Source organism: Gymnodraco acuticeps, unplaced genomic scaffold, assembly GCF_902827175.1.
Source record: "Gymnodraco acuticeps unplaced genomic scaffold, fGymAcu1.1, whole genome shotgun sequence".
Lineage (NCBI taxonomy): Eukaryota > Metazoa > Chordata > Actinopteri > Perciformes > Bathydraconidae > Gymnodraco > Gymnodraco acuticeps.
The window spans coordinates 2,261,968-2,277,568 of NW_022991435.1; the positions used below are offsets into that span (position 1 = coordinate 2,261,968).

At 42.7% G+C, this 15,601-nt stretch overlaps 1 protein-coding gene across 3 annotated transcripts in view; it reads left to right on the top strand.

Moving 5' to 3' along the window:
- The window catches only part of epha4b (eph receptor A4b), a 101,990-nt gene that overhangs the window by 20,118 nt on the left and 66,271 nt on the right, over positions 1–15,601 (top strand). For all 3 annotated transcript variants that reach the window (XM_034195947.1, XM_034195948.1, XM_034195949.1), the window contains exons 3-5: positions 2,137–2,337; positions 3,747–3,854; positions 6,621–6,972. In XM_034195947.1, coding sequence (XP_034051838.1) covers positions 2,137–2,337; positions 3,747–3,854; positions 6,621–6,972 — 661 coding nt within the window. The remainder of the gene's footprint in view (positions 1–2,136; positions 2,338–3,746; positions 3,855–6,620; positions 6,973–15,601) is intronic.

Sequence of the window (15,601 nt, forward strand, 5' to 3'; positions counted from 1 at the left end):
TTTGTCTTTAAGGAATAGAAATGTTCTTTTTTCTTTGTGTGGAATGGTATATATGTGTGCGTCGATAGAAATGTTTTCCTGCTCATGCGAGAAGTGTTCTCAATTACTGCCTTAGTCAGAAGTGGAAACAGATGGTGGCAGATGACGGGAGACAAAGTAGCTCTGTCCTACCTACTCCTTCTCGCTGCCTCTTTCTCTCCATGTGTCTCTCACACACACACACTCCTACCTCTTAAGCGCTAAATCACGCATTCACTTTAGAAAAACACGCTCTCTCTATGCACACGTGCGGCATGGACAAAGACTGTCCTTCAGTCATCTTGACACACATCATCACTCATATTCACTCAGACATAAAAATAGAATAAGCAGGCTTAGCGTCAGTTTGCACTGAAACCACACTTCATTGAACTTGGGCCCAGTTTCCCATAAGCATACTGCTGGACTGGGATCCCCTTTGTCCATTGACGGGCGATGAAATAAGACCATCTCACAGGCGAGTGGTGCTGTTGTCGAGCTGACTCTTGATTTGAAATGTTATAGTTGAAGGGATTGTCCCATTAATGCCAACACTTCACAAACATTCACCTCTTCTTTTCCTCTCTCCCTCTACCACTCTTTCCTTCACCTCTCTTCCCTCTTCTTTCTTTTTCCCTTAAAGGTCCCCTATTATACTGTTTTTCATCAATATATTCTACACTGAACAAAAATATAAACGCAACACTTTTGTTTTTGCTCCCATTTTTCATGAGATGAACTCAAAGATCTAAAACATTTTCTATATACACAAAATAACCATTTCTCTCAAATATTGTTCACAAATCTGAAAAAATCTATGATAGTGAGCACTTCTCCTTTGCCGAGATAATCCATCCCACCTCACAGGTGTGGCATATCAAGATGCTGATTAGACAGCATGATTATTGCACAGGTGTGCCTTAGGCTGGCCACAATAAAAGGTCACTCTGAAACGTGCATTTTTGCTTTATTGGGGGGGTCTGGGGGGGTCCGAAAACCAGTCAGTATCTGGTGTGAGGGGTAGGGTTAGGGTTAGGGTTGGGTTAGAGGTAGGGTTATGTATTCCGGTGTGGGATTAGGTTGCACTGGCCTCGGGGTCTGTGGATGGGTGTTGTGAGGGTGTCTGTCTGTTGGTGTTGGGGTCCATGGGCCAAGGAGGATGAGTAGGTCAGATCATCCCTGGGACTGGTGGGCAGAGGAGAGGGAGGATCCTAACCCTAACCCGAAAACCAGTCAGTATCTTGCGTGAGGGTTAGGGTTAGGGTTAGGGTAATGTTGTGAATCGAGTGGCCCGTGTTCGTCGTCCATAACATACGCCTGCCCATACCATAACCCCACCACCACCATGGGCTACTCGATTCACAACATTACCCTAACCCTAACCCTACCCCTCACACCAGATACTGACTCGGACCCCCCCAGACCCCCCCAATAAAGCAAAAATGCACGTTTCAGAGTGGCCTTTTATTGTGGCCAGCCTAAGGCACACCTGTGCAATAATTATGCTGTCTAATCAGCATCTTGATATGCCACACCTGTGAGGTCAGGTGGGATGGATTATCTCGGCAAAGGAGACAAACAGATCATTGCAGCAAATCCCATAATCCCCTCTGTTTCAGCCCTGTTTCAAAAGTGCTGATTCTGTGTCTGTTACTTTAGATGAAAATAAGGAGCCACTCCCCACGCCCCTCTGGGAGATATTTGGTTAACAAGAACACAATGGTGCTCTAGGAGGAGATTCAGGTGATACGGTGGGGGGGGGGGGGGTACCTTGGTTGGTGATTGGCTAATGGTTACACATTATGACATCATAAAGTGGCCAAAATCTGATCATTTCATTTTCAGACAGGTTGTTATATAAATGAATCAGGACAAAAAGTGAGCGAATCTTTTTTCCTGAAACGTTCAGAATCTCTTTACACAGAGGGGGGACACATGTTGATGGATAAAAGACATGAAAACGTTGATTTTGCATAATAGGTAACCTTTAATCCAATTTCTTCCTTTGAACTCCATCTAAAAAAGTGCCTTCTGACAAATATGAAATGTAGAGAGGCATATCTTCCTTCTTCTAGACCCATTTTTCTTCTCCCTAAACCTGCTTTTATCTATCCTCAGTGGGAGGAGATCAGTGTGATGGATGAGAGGAACACGCCGATGAGGACGTACCAGGTGTGCAACGTCATGGAGGCCAACCAGAACAACTGGCTGAGGACACGCCACATCAGCCGCGAGGGAGCGCAGCGCGTCCACATCGAGATCAAGTTCACCCTGAGGGACTGTAACAGCCTGCCCGGGGTCCCTGGTACCTGCAAGGAGGTGAGGATCCCTCACACACACACACACACACACACACACACACACACACACACACACACACACACACACACACACACACACACACACACACCACACACACACACTCACACACACACACACACACACACACACACACACACACACACACACACACACACACACACACACCACTGATGTGTAAGTGTGTGCAATTTTGAAATTATTTTCATGGAAGCAAGTGAAAAATAAGACATTTGATTTGGAGGTATTGGATATGTTTAAAATCTGGGGTTTGTCTCTACAAATAAGCTACAAATATCTTCTCTGACTATGAAGTGCTCCTAACCGTAGAACCTTCTCATCTAACTAACTCAGTAGATACATATTGTATTTGTGATGAATATTGTTTAATTACAAATTGAACCCTACAGCCCACGCAGCAGGCACTTTGTTGAGCGTGCTTAGCTAATCAACTAAATCAGCAAATTAACTTCAATAACACTTCTCTGCGTTTTCAATTAAACCTGTCTGATCTTCATATTTTGTCCAATAACATTATGCAGTATGGCTTTTTCTGCATCCATTCAACCGAGGAAATTATCTAGAAACTCGACACAGCAAACATTTATGAGAAGCAGAAACGCACTAGAAATGACATTTTTGTTGTGAACTGCATGAAGCCAGTTATTGAATGATTTCAGTATTAGGCATTGTTTTATAGTAAATCATCACATATACATGTGTAAGTCGTATATGTGGTAGTTTTTTGTGTCATGTAATTCCTTATTATGAAATCAATATGTGTTCTGCACATTGTACTGTGCAGAGCAGCAAAGAGTGCATCTTAAGTATTTTCATGATTTTATTTTTCAATCTTTTCCATTCTATTCTCACAAACACATAGATGATATTCACTTTAATGGCAAATGAATAAATACATAAATAGGCGACATGCGGGAAAGAATTGTGAGAGAAAGCTGCTGAATAAAACTGACGACGCTCCAGAGGCTTCATTTGTGGCTCCTCGTATATATTTTGACTTGTAATATATCTTTTTTTACTGTCCCCCGTTCAGTCATATCAGCCTGATATCGCTGCTCCTCTGTATTCATTTCTCTTTACTTTGTCTGCCCTCTGCACCCTTTTCACTCTCATTATATCTCCAGAATGAGTAGTGGAGATAATATGAGACAGTGCAGAGCTGCACTTTGATGAAACTGCAGACAGTGTTGCTGACTGGTCTGTGAGGCAGATGGTCTGAGACTTGAAGAGAAGCAGAAGAATAGCTGGAGAGCTATGCGAGTCTTGTTAAAATGTCACAATGGATGGACTTTTCACTTTTATCCGTCCTGTTTTACTGGGTGTTTTTCTGTTTAGTCTGATGAGTTGGATTTCTAGAGTTTGAAAGGGGATTGTGGTTTGTTTTGCAGACATTCAACATGTACTACTATGAGTCCAACAATGCCAACCTGTGGTTCATCAAGGAAAGCCAGTATGTCAAGATCGATACTATTGCTGCAGATGAGAGTTTTACACAGGTATGGATGCACACACACACACACACACACACACACACACACACACACCACACACGCACGCACGCACGCACGCACGCACGCACGCACGCACACACACACACACACACACACACACACACACACACACACACACACACACACACACACACACACACACACACACACACACACACAAATAGAGACCAGCAAATGACCTTGTAGCTACCACTAAAATATGCTGATGTTTTCTTGTAGAACTTCTTCAAAAGCGAAACAGAGTGACAAAAATGTATTAGTCTTTCCCAGTGCCACTGTTTCCTGGCCATCTCTTGTACTGTGTTTTTTAGACTGATTTGAACATTAAGGTCAGTCTGTTTTAGGGATGGGTACCGAGCCCCGGTATTAAAGGGGCCCCGGGGCTGAATTATTAAAGACCGTGGTACCGTTAAGCTCCAACATTATCGGTCTTTTTATCGGTACTGGAGACATGTAAAAAATATGTCATATGTATTATTGCTACATAAACATTATATTGCAGTTTTAGTTTTGCCAACTCCGTTTATAATATGCAATAAGACTACAAAATGCATCTATGACGTATTTTTGATCTTTCCAATCCAGACGAGAGATCTCTCTCCCCTGTCTGTGTGTGAGGGGGCGGGGCAGTTTACACACACGCGGCTGCTACATGCATGCAACACACACACACGGCGGAGATGGCAGAGAGAACTAAGCGCTCCAAGGTGTGGTTAAATGTTACCCGTCTCCATGTGGATAATGCTCGTTACCAAAAGTGCAATAAGAGTTTAGCATTTAAGGGCGGTAACATGAGAAATTTATCTAAACATCTTGCAAAAGTGCTCCACATTCAGACGGAGAAATGCACCATTTTCGACTGTCTTTCTAGTAGCTCTGTAGCCCCATCCACGAGTAACATTTCCACGTCAGGTATATTATGTATACCTTAATCTTCCTCCAGAAGAACCGTTCGGCCTTTTGCAGCATACCTGTATGCCCCACCTGTGTTGCCCTGTACCACTGTATATATGCAGTAAATACTTGTGTTTTGTTTGTTTTTTACAGTTCTATAAGTTCACATTATTTACAATTTGTTTAATTAATTTACCTTTTTCTTTTTAAAAGAACCGATAAGAGTACCGTTAAAGGACCGGATCAATATGCGGTATCGATAAAAGTAGTAGTACCGTTAAAACCTTAACGATACCCATCCCCATTACTAGACCGACTGGAAAACTGGGTGGGACTTTTGGAAACAGTTCTAAATTGGTTTGAATCCTACTTAAAGGACAGAAACAACTTTGTTTCTTAAGGTAAATACACATCTGAGTTGACAAATATGACATGTGGGGTACCTCAAGGCTCCATCTTGGGGCCTCTTCTCTTTAACGTCTACATGCTACCACTGGCTCAGATAATGAAGAACAACCAAATAAGTTACCATAGCTATGCAGATGACACACATTTACGTAACAATTTCACCAGGAGACTATGCTCCAATTCAAACACTGAGTAAGTGCATTGAACAAATCAATGACTGGATGTGTCAGAACTTTCTCCAATTAAACAAAGATAAAACTGAGGTAATGGTTTTTGGAGCCAAGGCAGAACGTTTAAAAGTTAGCGCTGAGCTTCAGTCTGCAATGTTCAAAACAACAGATAAAGCCAGAAATCTAGGTGTAGTCATGGACTCTGACCTGAGTTTCAACAGTCACATTAAAACAGTTACTAAATCAGCCTACTATCACCTAAAGAATATATCTAGGATTAAAAGACTAATGTCACAGCAGGATTTGGAACAACTTGTCCATGCTTTTATCTTCAGTAGACTGGACTACTGCAATGGTGTCTTCACAGGTCTCACTAAAAAATCTATTAGAAAGCTGCAGCTGATTCAGAACGCCGCTGCTCGAGTCCTCACTAACACTAAGAAAGTGGATCACATCACTCCTGTTCTGAAGTCTTTACACTGGCTTCCTGTGTTCAAAGAATAGATTTAAAAATACTGCTGCTGGTTTATAAAGCACTGAATGGTTTAGGCCCAAAATACATTTCTGACCTCCTGCTAAATTATGAACCATCCAGATCTCTCAGGTCTTCAGGGACTGGTCAGCTTTCTGTCCCCAGAGTCAGAACTAAACATGGAGAAGCAGCGTTCAGTTATTATGCTCCAAATATCTGGAACAAACTCCCAGAAACCTGCAGGTCCGCTGCAACTCTGACTACTTTTAAATCCAGGCTGAAGACTTATCTTTTTGCCGCTGCTTTTAATTGAACTATTCATATCTTAGACTGCACTGTAACTTTTATCCATGTATTTTTTCTTTTAATGTTTATTTTATCAGCTTTTCTTTTTAATGACTGATTTTAAATGCCATTTTCTTAATGTCTTTCATTTTTTGTAAAGCACTTTGAATTGCCTTGTGTTGAAAAGTGCTATATAAATAAACTTGCCTTGCCTTGCCTAGTCTGTTTGTATATGGCCATCAAATCCTCTAATACATGTTCATAATTACATATTCACCATTTGCAACCAACTCTGAGAAAGAGCATTGTAGAATTAAATGTAGCTAATATTAAAACGTAGTTATCTCATCCCACTTGCCAGTGGTTTTGAGGATAGTGATTATTTCCTTGATGCCGTCACTGAGTTTCAGGCATCAACATCGACCCAAATAGATATAGAAGTTTTTAGACCAAAAAATATCCTCTAATACATTTAAATGATGCTATCAAAATTAACGCATGTAAAATGTCCTCCTTCTGCAGGTGGACGTTGGCGACCGCGTGATGAAGCTAAACACGGAAGTGCGGGATATCAGCAACCTGAGTAAAAAGGGCTTTTACCTGGCCTTCCAGGACCTGGGCGCATGTATCGCTCTGGTCTCAGTCAGGGTCTTCTACAAGAAGTGTCCTCTCACTGTTCTTAACTTGGCCCAGTTCCCCGACACGATCACTGGCGGAGACACGGCACTGGTGGAGGTCCACGGTCTGTGTGTGAACGCCTCTGAGGAGTTCGAGGCTCCTAAGATGTACTGCAGCGCAGACGGAGGCTGGCTGGTTCCCATCGGGAGGTGTGTGTGCAAACCGGGCTTCGAGGAGAACAAAGACGTCTGCCAACGTGAGTGGGGGTCTGGGGGCATTGTGGGATTTATTTGTGTGGAAATGTGTCTGTTTGTGTGAGAGAAAAAGGACATATTAAGAGAGTTGGAATATGCATGATGCAGTAATGTGTTTGCTATATTGAAAAGTGACTTCATTATTGCACATTTTACACCTGAGCGCCTGTTCTATAGTCTTTATCTTTGTGAGCAAAAGCCTCGTAAAGGTTGGCCTTCTGAATTAATTTGAAAACTGAGTGTCAAGTGTGACACCGAGTGAGATTCTTCAACAGCTTACAAAAGTGCTCTTGCGAATGAAGCACAGCAATCATTTCCATTCTGCCATACACGACGAGAATATTTTATGTGACTGATCTTTATTTTGCCGAACAGTGTGTGAATGTATGAATTCTGCTGTGAAATTGAGGATGAAGTGACAATGACTGTGTATTTAGGTTGCTGATGTGTGTGTGTCAGTGTGGGTGTCCTCGCTCCGAGTGACAGGGACAGTTCTAGCAGAGTAAAAGAGTAGAAGTTGCTTTGAGGCATCTCCTATCTTTCCATTGTTTTCGCGTGCTTGTTTGTAAGAAATGAATATCTCATCTTCCCTGCTGAGTATGGTAGAGGGGTACGAGTGTGTGTGAAAAAAGGGCTTATTGATGTGTGTTGTAGGAGAGGAAAAGGTATGCCTTAGGAAGAAGACATTATTGAATCGTAAAACTTCAAATATTGCGCTTGCGTGTGCACATACATGCATTTGGGTGTGCACACTGTATTAGACTCACACTGTCACCTTTCCCCACGGGCTCGCTTCCTCCCCGAAAAGTAAATAGAATCATAGATATTTATCGCTGCATACTCATTTGCATAATACAAATTCACTTGTTTTGGAGAAGCAGCAGCCAAGACGCCCAGAAAACTTGGCAGTTGGGCCTTAGAGACAAGTGAAGAGAACAGAAGCTGTACTCTCCAGCTCTCTGTCTGGTAATGTGCACAGATTGTGGCAGAACTGGCTGCATCTCAATCACCAAACGCAGACTGTTGAGCTGCATCGCTGTCTTGTAAACATTCAAAGCTTTGGTTATGTGACAGGTGATCTCAGGTTTTCAATTTATTTCACTACCTGCATGCTGTACAGTGTAGATCTATGTTGCATTCCCTGTATTGAAACGTTATTTAAAATCAGTCGGACACAGCAAAGCGGTTGACCTCAGTGATCTCTATGACCTCATCAGTCTGCTCCCTAAGTCTTATCACCCCGGAGAGAATACATAGAGCAAGGTAAGCACGATTAACAAGCTGCCTTCAACTCAATAACAGCACGTGTATGTGTGTTGATGTAATGAGTCCTTTTGTCAGTCAGAGGTCAGGGGTCAGGAAATATATGTGTCCCTCGCAACTTATAGCCATAACTGATGTGGATGCGTGTGTGTGTGTGTGTGTGTGTGTGTGTGTGTGTGTGTGTGTGTGTGTGTGTGTGTGTGTGTGTGTGTGGCACGGCAATACAGGTGTCTGCAACACAGGATGGAAAGCCAGGTTTTCCATTTCAACGCATATGCTGTGTTGTAGCAATTATTCTGGAAACAATCAAATAGCAAATTTTCCAATAGACTTACATTTCTTCGTGGTGAATTGAAATCCCTCCGCCACAGGGTTGTCAATAACACTTACTCAGTATTAGAAAAAATACATTTTTGTGGGGTCTAGTAAGGGATTTGCATAGCAATGAAATTACCTCCTCATACAGCGAGATAATTTGCTGTCCCATGTATGTCTTTCTAATAGAGATGTAACGATATATCAAATATCGCGATAAATAAATGTCTCGATACCGTCGTGAGACTGACAAAATCTACCGCAATTTTAAACCTTTATTTAACCAGGTGGTCCCATTGAGATCATCAATCTCTTTTTCAAGGGAGACCTGTCCAACATGGCAGCAAGTACAACATGAACATAAAACAACAGATAACACAAAAGGACATCGTATTTACAGGGCTACATGTACATGCCTAGAGACATTGACAAGTACCAACAGTATATTTATATCTCGCCCTGTCAATATAAGCCTCACCTTCTTGGCAAAAACTGTATTGTTTTTGAAGTGGTGGAGAGACAATACACAGTTTGACCCACTGCTGTCACCCATGGCCAAAGCATATCTCTGTCCCAGCAACATCAGTACCAAGCAAGAGAGTTGTTTCCACTGCAGGGAAACAACCAAACATCCCAGCCTCTACCTGGAAAGTGGACATGCTCATATTCCTAAATAATAACCTGATGATGCTGAGTGAGTGAGTTAGTGAGTTTGAGTTGAGTTACTTGAAAAACTAAAGTGAAACTTGATTTATTTTATTGCAGGGTCTGATTATTATATTTTTGACACTTTAAAATACTACTATCCTACTAAAATGCTGAACAAATCAGATTTATTTTTTCTAGAAAAAAGGCAAGAGAAAGTGTTAAAAATTCAACTTTCATTTTCAATATCGCAATAAATATCGTACCATGGACTTGTTATCACGATATTATCGTACCGTGAGTTTTTGTTATCGTTACATCCCTACTTTCTAACATGTCTCATATTTGTATGAGCGGGGAGGCTGTGGCTCAGTGGATAGTATGATGGACCTCGAATCAGAGGGTAGCAAGTTCGAGTCCCACTGCAGTCAGCATGTCGTTGTGTCCCTGGGCAAGACACTTCACCCCAAATTCCTCCTGTGGGGATTGTCCACAGTACTGAATGTACGTAAGTCGCTTTGGATAAAAGCGTCTAACAAATGACATGTAATGTAATGTATGCAGCCTGTGAGATAATGCTAAATGAACTCCCTGGAAACAGGCTTATTTTTATTAAAATGATGTCCGTGCTGGCGCTTTTTCGCCCTCACGTGCTGCTATTCTGATGTTGTTCCCTTCCCTCGTCACAATTTCACTTAGCCACCTAATGTAGCTGCTTCTGTAATCAGCCTGCTTTTAACAAAGACATGGGAGGACACAGAGAAGAGCAACATCCCAGTGCGTTGCGCTTTAATGTATCCCTGAGAGAACGAGGGCCAGGCTTTTAAAGAGTCCTCTCAGCGCTCAGCGTCAGCTCCAAACAAAAGGTTCCTGCCCTGACACAGTGTGTAGGTCTTCCATAGGGAAAACACACTCGGCTAATGCATTTAAATCACCCTCTCTCGTCTGCCGTCACACAAAGAGAGGAAAGGGTGAGAGCTGTGGAGAGGACTGGAGGAGCATTCGTAACTACCATTATTGAGCAGGTGAACAAGCCTTTTAATGGATGCCTTGAATTCCCTTTTTCTTGCTGTTGTTTTCGTCTTTTTCAGCCATTTAGCTGCTCTGATGCTCATTGTTTTTTCTTGTTATAAAAGTGAATGTTCTAGCTGTGTTTTGGCCTCTATAGCTCGCTCTTTCTCCTCTTCTTTCTCTGTCTCTCTCTCTGACCCTGTCTCTCTCCTGTCTCCCTCTCTCTCTCTCTCTCTCTCTCTCAGTGTGAGGCGCTAATGGAATCATTACCGGCCTCTCTGTGTTAGACAAACACCAGACACCTCCAATTATAGCCTTTTTTCCCTCAATCCCTGGCTGCCTCCCTTCCTCCCCGCTATTTTCTAAACTTGCTCTGGTGTCTGCTTCTATAATGGTGGCTGTTCTTCACCTCTCTCCCGATACAAACCTCCCATTTTGCTCCTCACCCATCCTTTACGATACTGTCTTCCTTTTTCACCTCACCATTTTTCTTTCTGTCTCCCTCCTCCGTCTCCTCGCAGCCCTCATCTCCTCTGTCTGCACTCGTTAAACATTTATAGATCACGGGTTCATCTGTCTCTTTTTCTATTTTCCTGCCCCATGCTTGCTTCTTATTCCCTAAAGTGAGGCGCTAAGTGTGTTTAAATGTGTGTGTGTGTGTTGTGTGTGTGTGTGTGTGTGTGTGTGTGTGTGTGTGTGTGTGTGTGTGTGTGTGTGTGTTTTTGATGTTAGACCCTGGATTCAATCTGGTGGATTGTTTGATGACAAAAAGGGATGTTGTGCAATTGGGTACTAATAAGATGGGAAACAAGAACAAAAATATGATTTATAAAACACAGTAGCAAATTGATATGTTATTTATTCATGTTTCTTCGTCATGTCATTGAACTCATCATCATTATGGCTGTAAACATGCAAAGCCAGGTTAACATAAATGGTTAGACACTTTTTCCCAAAGAAACAATTAGATAATATAATTTACAGATACAGAAAACACAGATTTTAGAACAAATAATTGGAGTTAACTAATTGTAAATGAACAATTATTTGTTCAAGTATCAAATCACAGGCACCAGCCTTTGATGGAGTCATTGATGGACAACAACAGAGCTCTTTAACACAGAGGAATAAGCTTTATCAGACTGTAGATACACAGACCGTCATTGTTGGTAATTAGAATTTAGTTTTTGGTCTGTAAAAATAAACACTCTTACCAGCCCCGTGCTGTAATGTTTAACATCGCAACCTCAATACATATTTGTATTTTCATTTCTGTGAACTGCAGTAAACACACCGCTGCGCCGATGGCTCTGCTGCTCCATCACATGTAAATCATACTTATCTGCTTTGTCAGGAGTTACATAATCTCTGCCTCCCTCTCTCTCTATCACTCTTTCTCAAACTCTCTCTCTCTCCCCCCCTGCCACATACATTTGCCCCCCCCTCGTCAGCTCTGTTCTCTCTCTCCACCCCATGCAGAGGCCTCTGTCAGTGCAGCCCGAGCCCCCCGCCTCGCTGGCTCTCTTGCTTTCTTTCCTCTCTGTTTAGTGTCCGTCTCTTGTGCATTCTGTTCCTGTTCTCCCTCTCTGTTTCTGTCTGCCACTGTTTCCTCTAACCCCCTCCATTTCCACCTCGTACTCCTCGCCCTCTCCTGCCGTCTTTCTGTCTCACAGCTGGTGGGGAATGTAGTGTATTCTCCTCTCAAACCTCTCCTCCTGCTTTAAGCCCTAGAGGTACACGCTGAAGGGCAGGAGTGTGTATGTGTGTGCAGCTGTGACTAGACTATTTGTGTGTGTGTGTCCTGTCCTTCTGTGTGTGTCTGACAGCACCAATTACTGCCTTAGATGCCAGAGAGATGGTGGAGACGGAGTGGAGAAGGACAGACACCTGTCACCTCGATACAAGTTTTCTTGCTCTCTCATCTCCTCTCTCTCTCTTTCTCAGCAGGCAAAAATAATATAGGTCGGAGTGACATCGTCCGTCCGTCGGATATATCTGTCTAATGGTCTCCTTCTTCTTCATTCGTCTGTTTGAAGCTGCCAACATAAAGCAAACACTTAGTTTACAAGTGGAAGTTTTCAAAGTCACACCGAACTCTCTAGTTGCTGTTCTTTTCACTTCTGAAAGTGGATTGAAACCAAAGTGGGAAAGAAACACTGAGAAACAATCCAATGTGTTTACACTTCAGTGTGAACATTTGGCTGTTAATGCAAAGATAATGGGTTTGAAATATTGAAACAATATATACATTTAGCTATTTCTGATAGTTTAAATAAAACATTGAGGTCAATCAAGAAATAGTTTAACCAGTTGATAAATATGTGTCATTTTTGCGTTGGTTGTAAAGTATTTTTTCCATGTTGCTAGATTATTCAAAGAGTGTCAATTTGATCTTTTGACTCAATTAATAACAATTATATTGTGTGCTATTTTGAATGTATCTTTTGTGATTAATTAGATGATATGAATAATCCCCTGCTAAAAAAGGGTTGGGCAGTCTTAAAAATATATAAATTAGGAAAACAAGGCAACCACATGCATATTCCTTTTCTTGCCAAGAGTTATTTTGTTTATATGGTAACAATGAGGCCAACAACTGGTTAGCTTAGCCTAGCTTAAATGATCTACAGTAGAAACAAATAGTCAACAGCCAGCTCTGTCCAAAGCACAATCTGCCTACCAGAACCTCTAAAGCTCATTATTAACACAGTATATTTTGTGTAACAACACATTGAAGTGTTACGGAGAGTTATGTGAATATTTCTTGGACGGGAGCAGTAACTTTAAAAAGTCTAGTTATCACAGTTAGGTTTTCAGATTTAGAATCACTGTTCCTGTGCAGAGATCACAAGATAAATCTGAGCTCACCATCTGTATCTGGCAACTTGCAGCAAGAGGCACTACACAGAAGTGTTGGGCGGATGAATAAACAGTTTTTAGCCACAAAATACCTCCAGTGTTGAATATTCCTTTTAGGCAGAGCCATATAAACCCTTAAAGCCGGGAAAACACCACACTGGTTTAGCTCCTTACACCCTCTAAACCCCATTGACCACAACGATGAGATCATAACTTTTGGGCGGGATAACTACAAAATGTCATTTTCAAGGGAAGAAAAATAATGTGTAGTTTGATATTTTTGGAAAACATTGCCTAACCTGTGAAGTGGTATTCCACTTTATGTCTGCGATCAAAGGCCTGCTGCTCAGCCGCTCAGTTGATCAGACCTGGCTCTGCGTCGGACCACAGCGCAGTGGGGGGGGGGGGGGGGGGGGCTTACAGTAAAGCCTTTATTTGTTCTCTGCGAGGCAACTTAACTTTCTGTACAGATAAGTGAAAGTGATACATGTGCTGTGAAGGCTCCATCAAGATATGCAGTCAGATGCATATAATGAAAGAAAGACTATACCACTCACACAGACCCAATAGACTTGTACAGTTTATATCTCATAAGAGGATTGCAACCTCAGTTCATAATGAAAGGTTTAAACAGGGAACAGATGTAGGAAAAGGCTAATCTTCGCACCTGTGAAAGAGATTGAGCTCACTTACATAGGGATGTGTGTCTGTGTGTGTGTGTGTGTGTGTGTGTGTGTGTGTGTGTGTGTGTGTGTTTTAAGCTCAGTAGGGAACCTGCCTTTCTTTATTACCTCTCCAATGCAGAGCTTGATCTCTGCTTCTATCCTTACAGCTGAAGTGTGTGTGTGTGTGTGTGTGTGTGTGTGTGTGTGTGTGTGTGTGTGTGTGTGTGTGTGTGTGTGTGTGTGTGTGTGTGTGTGTGTGTGTGTGTGTGTGTGTGTGTGTGTGTGTGTGTGTGTGTGTGTGATGTGGACAGTCAGAAGCAGTGGGTAAAGCGAGCATTTTTATGTTGATCGCATTCAGACTTTTGAAGGTCAAGCGCTCCCTCCTGCATGTTGTATGTTCACACACACACACACACAAATACACACACACACACACACACACACACACACACACACACACACACACACACACACACACACACACACACTTTTCTCAGTCTTTGCTCTCCTCTTGGTGGCAGCTCAGGGAGCTGGAGGGCTAGAAGGTGTGGGAAAGAAGGGAGTGGGAGGCTAACAGAAGGATTTAGACAGCAAGTCTGTGTATTCAGTCAATGTACGCTGCTGCAGGCATTAGGGCACTAAGCTGTTGAAGTGTCAGACAGCAGGCTGGTATTGCTAGCCAGATGTTCTTAAAGGACAAATGGATATATGGTTCGGTAAAGGCCAGTCATCTGTCCTTGCACCTGTCTGTGGGAGTACTTCTGCTCAAATAGACCGTCTATCGGACTTTACTTTTCATTTATTTTGGATAATGACAGCCACCTTTTACTTCATTACGCCTTTATCTCCTCTCTCTCAAACGTCCCTACATCCCTTTTTCCCACTCCCTCATCTTCTCTCTTTTGTGCCTGAATAAATGACACACAAAATCACAAAGGCTTAGGCGCTCGCTATATCCTCTACACACCATAGTACCCGTCGACATACCCACACAGCACTGACCCAGATAATGTCTATTCACACGCTTTCTCCCAGCGCAGCTCCTCTTTTGCCGTGGCTGATCACTTGCCATGCATAAGCTGAGTTGCCAAAGGCCACCTTAGCACCAAGACGCGCTTGCGCTGCTGAAGTGTTAACCACAACAAAACCAGAGGACAACAAGGTGGTTTTAGTGAGACAGGACCTCGTACAGTTCAGCTGAGTCTGGTGCAGTGGGTTGAGCTGTGTGAGCAAACCCTTAGAGAAAAGAAGGAAAAGCAGGCCAAGGACTGAGAAACTGTTAACGCATGTTTCTACTCCGCACGTCCTTATACAGTATAGCACTATTCCCATCAGAGGGAGGCTGTAGAGGAGAGAGAGCATGTCTCCTTTGGGTACGGTTGCCATTCATTGGAAGTGTTCCATAAGCTGTTGAGTTCCATGCTAGGGGTAATCATGTGTGCGCTCATGGGAAAGTTAATAATTTTCACATTTCTATAGTGTTGAATCAGTGTTGAGTTTGCTCCACTTAAGATCTAAAGGCTTGGAGAAAGGTGCATGTGTGTGCGAGAGAAAGCAGAGCAGGCATTCCGGCAGCCAGTGGGTCTGCTGAACAGGAAACACAGAAACAGGAAGACAGCCATTGACCCCTTCCCCTCATCCCCTCCCTCTCTCTCTTTATAGTCTGCGGATAGCTTCCAGATGTACCATCAGCCCGTCACACTGATTGGGCTGCTGTTGCAAAGGCGTTATTGCTATGCTGAATACACGACGTACAGATGTAGCCGCGGTCGAGGTCCAATTTGATGCTGCTTTCGTATGCAGTACAGCTGCACTATTGTTCTACAGCCAAGAGGAACCATTCAGAAAATTCAAATAGACTTTTCAGCCCCAG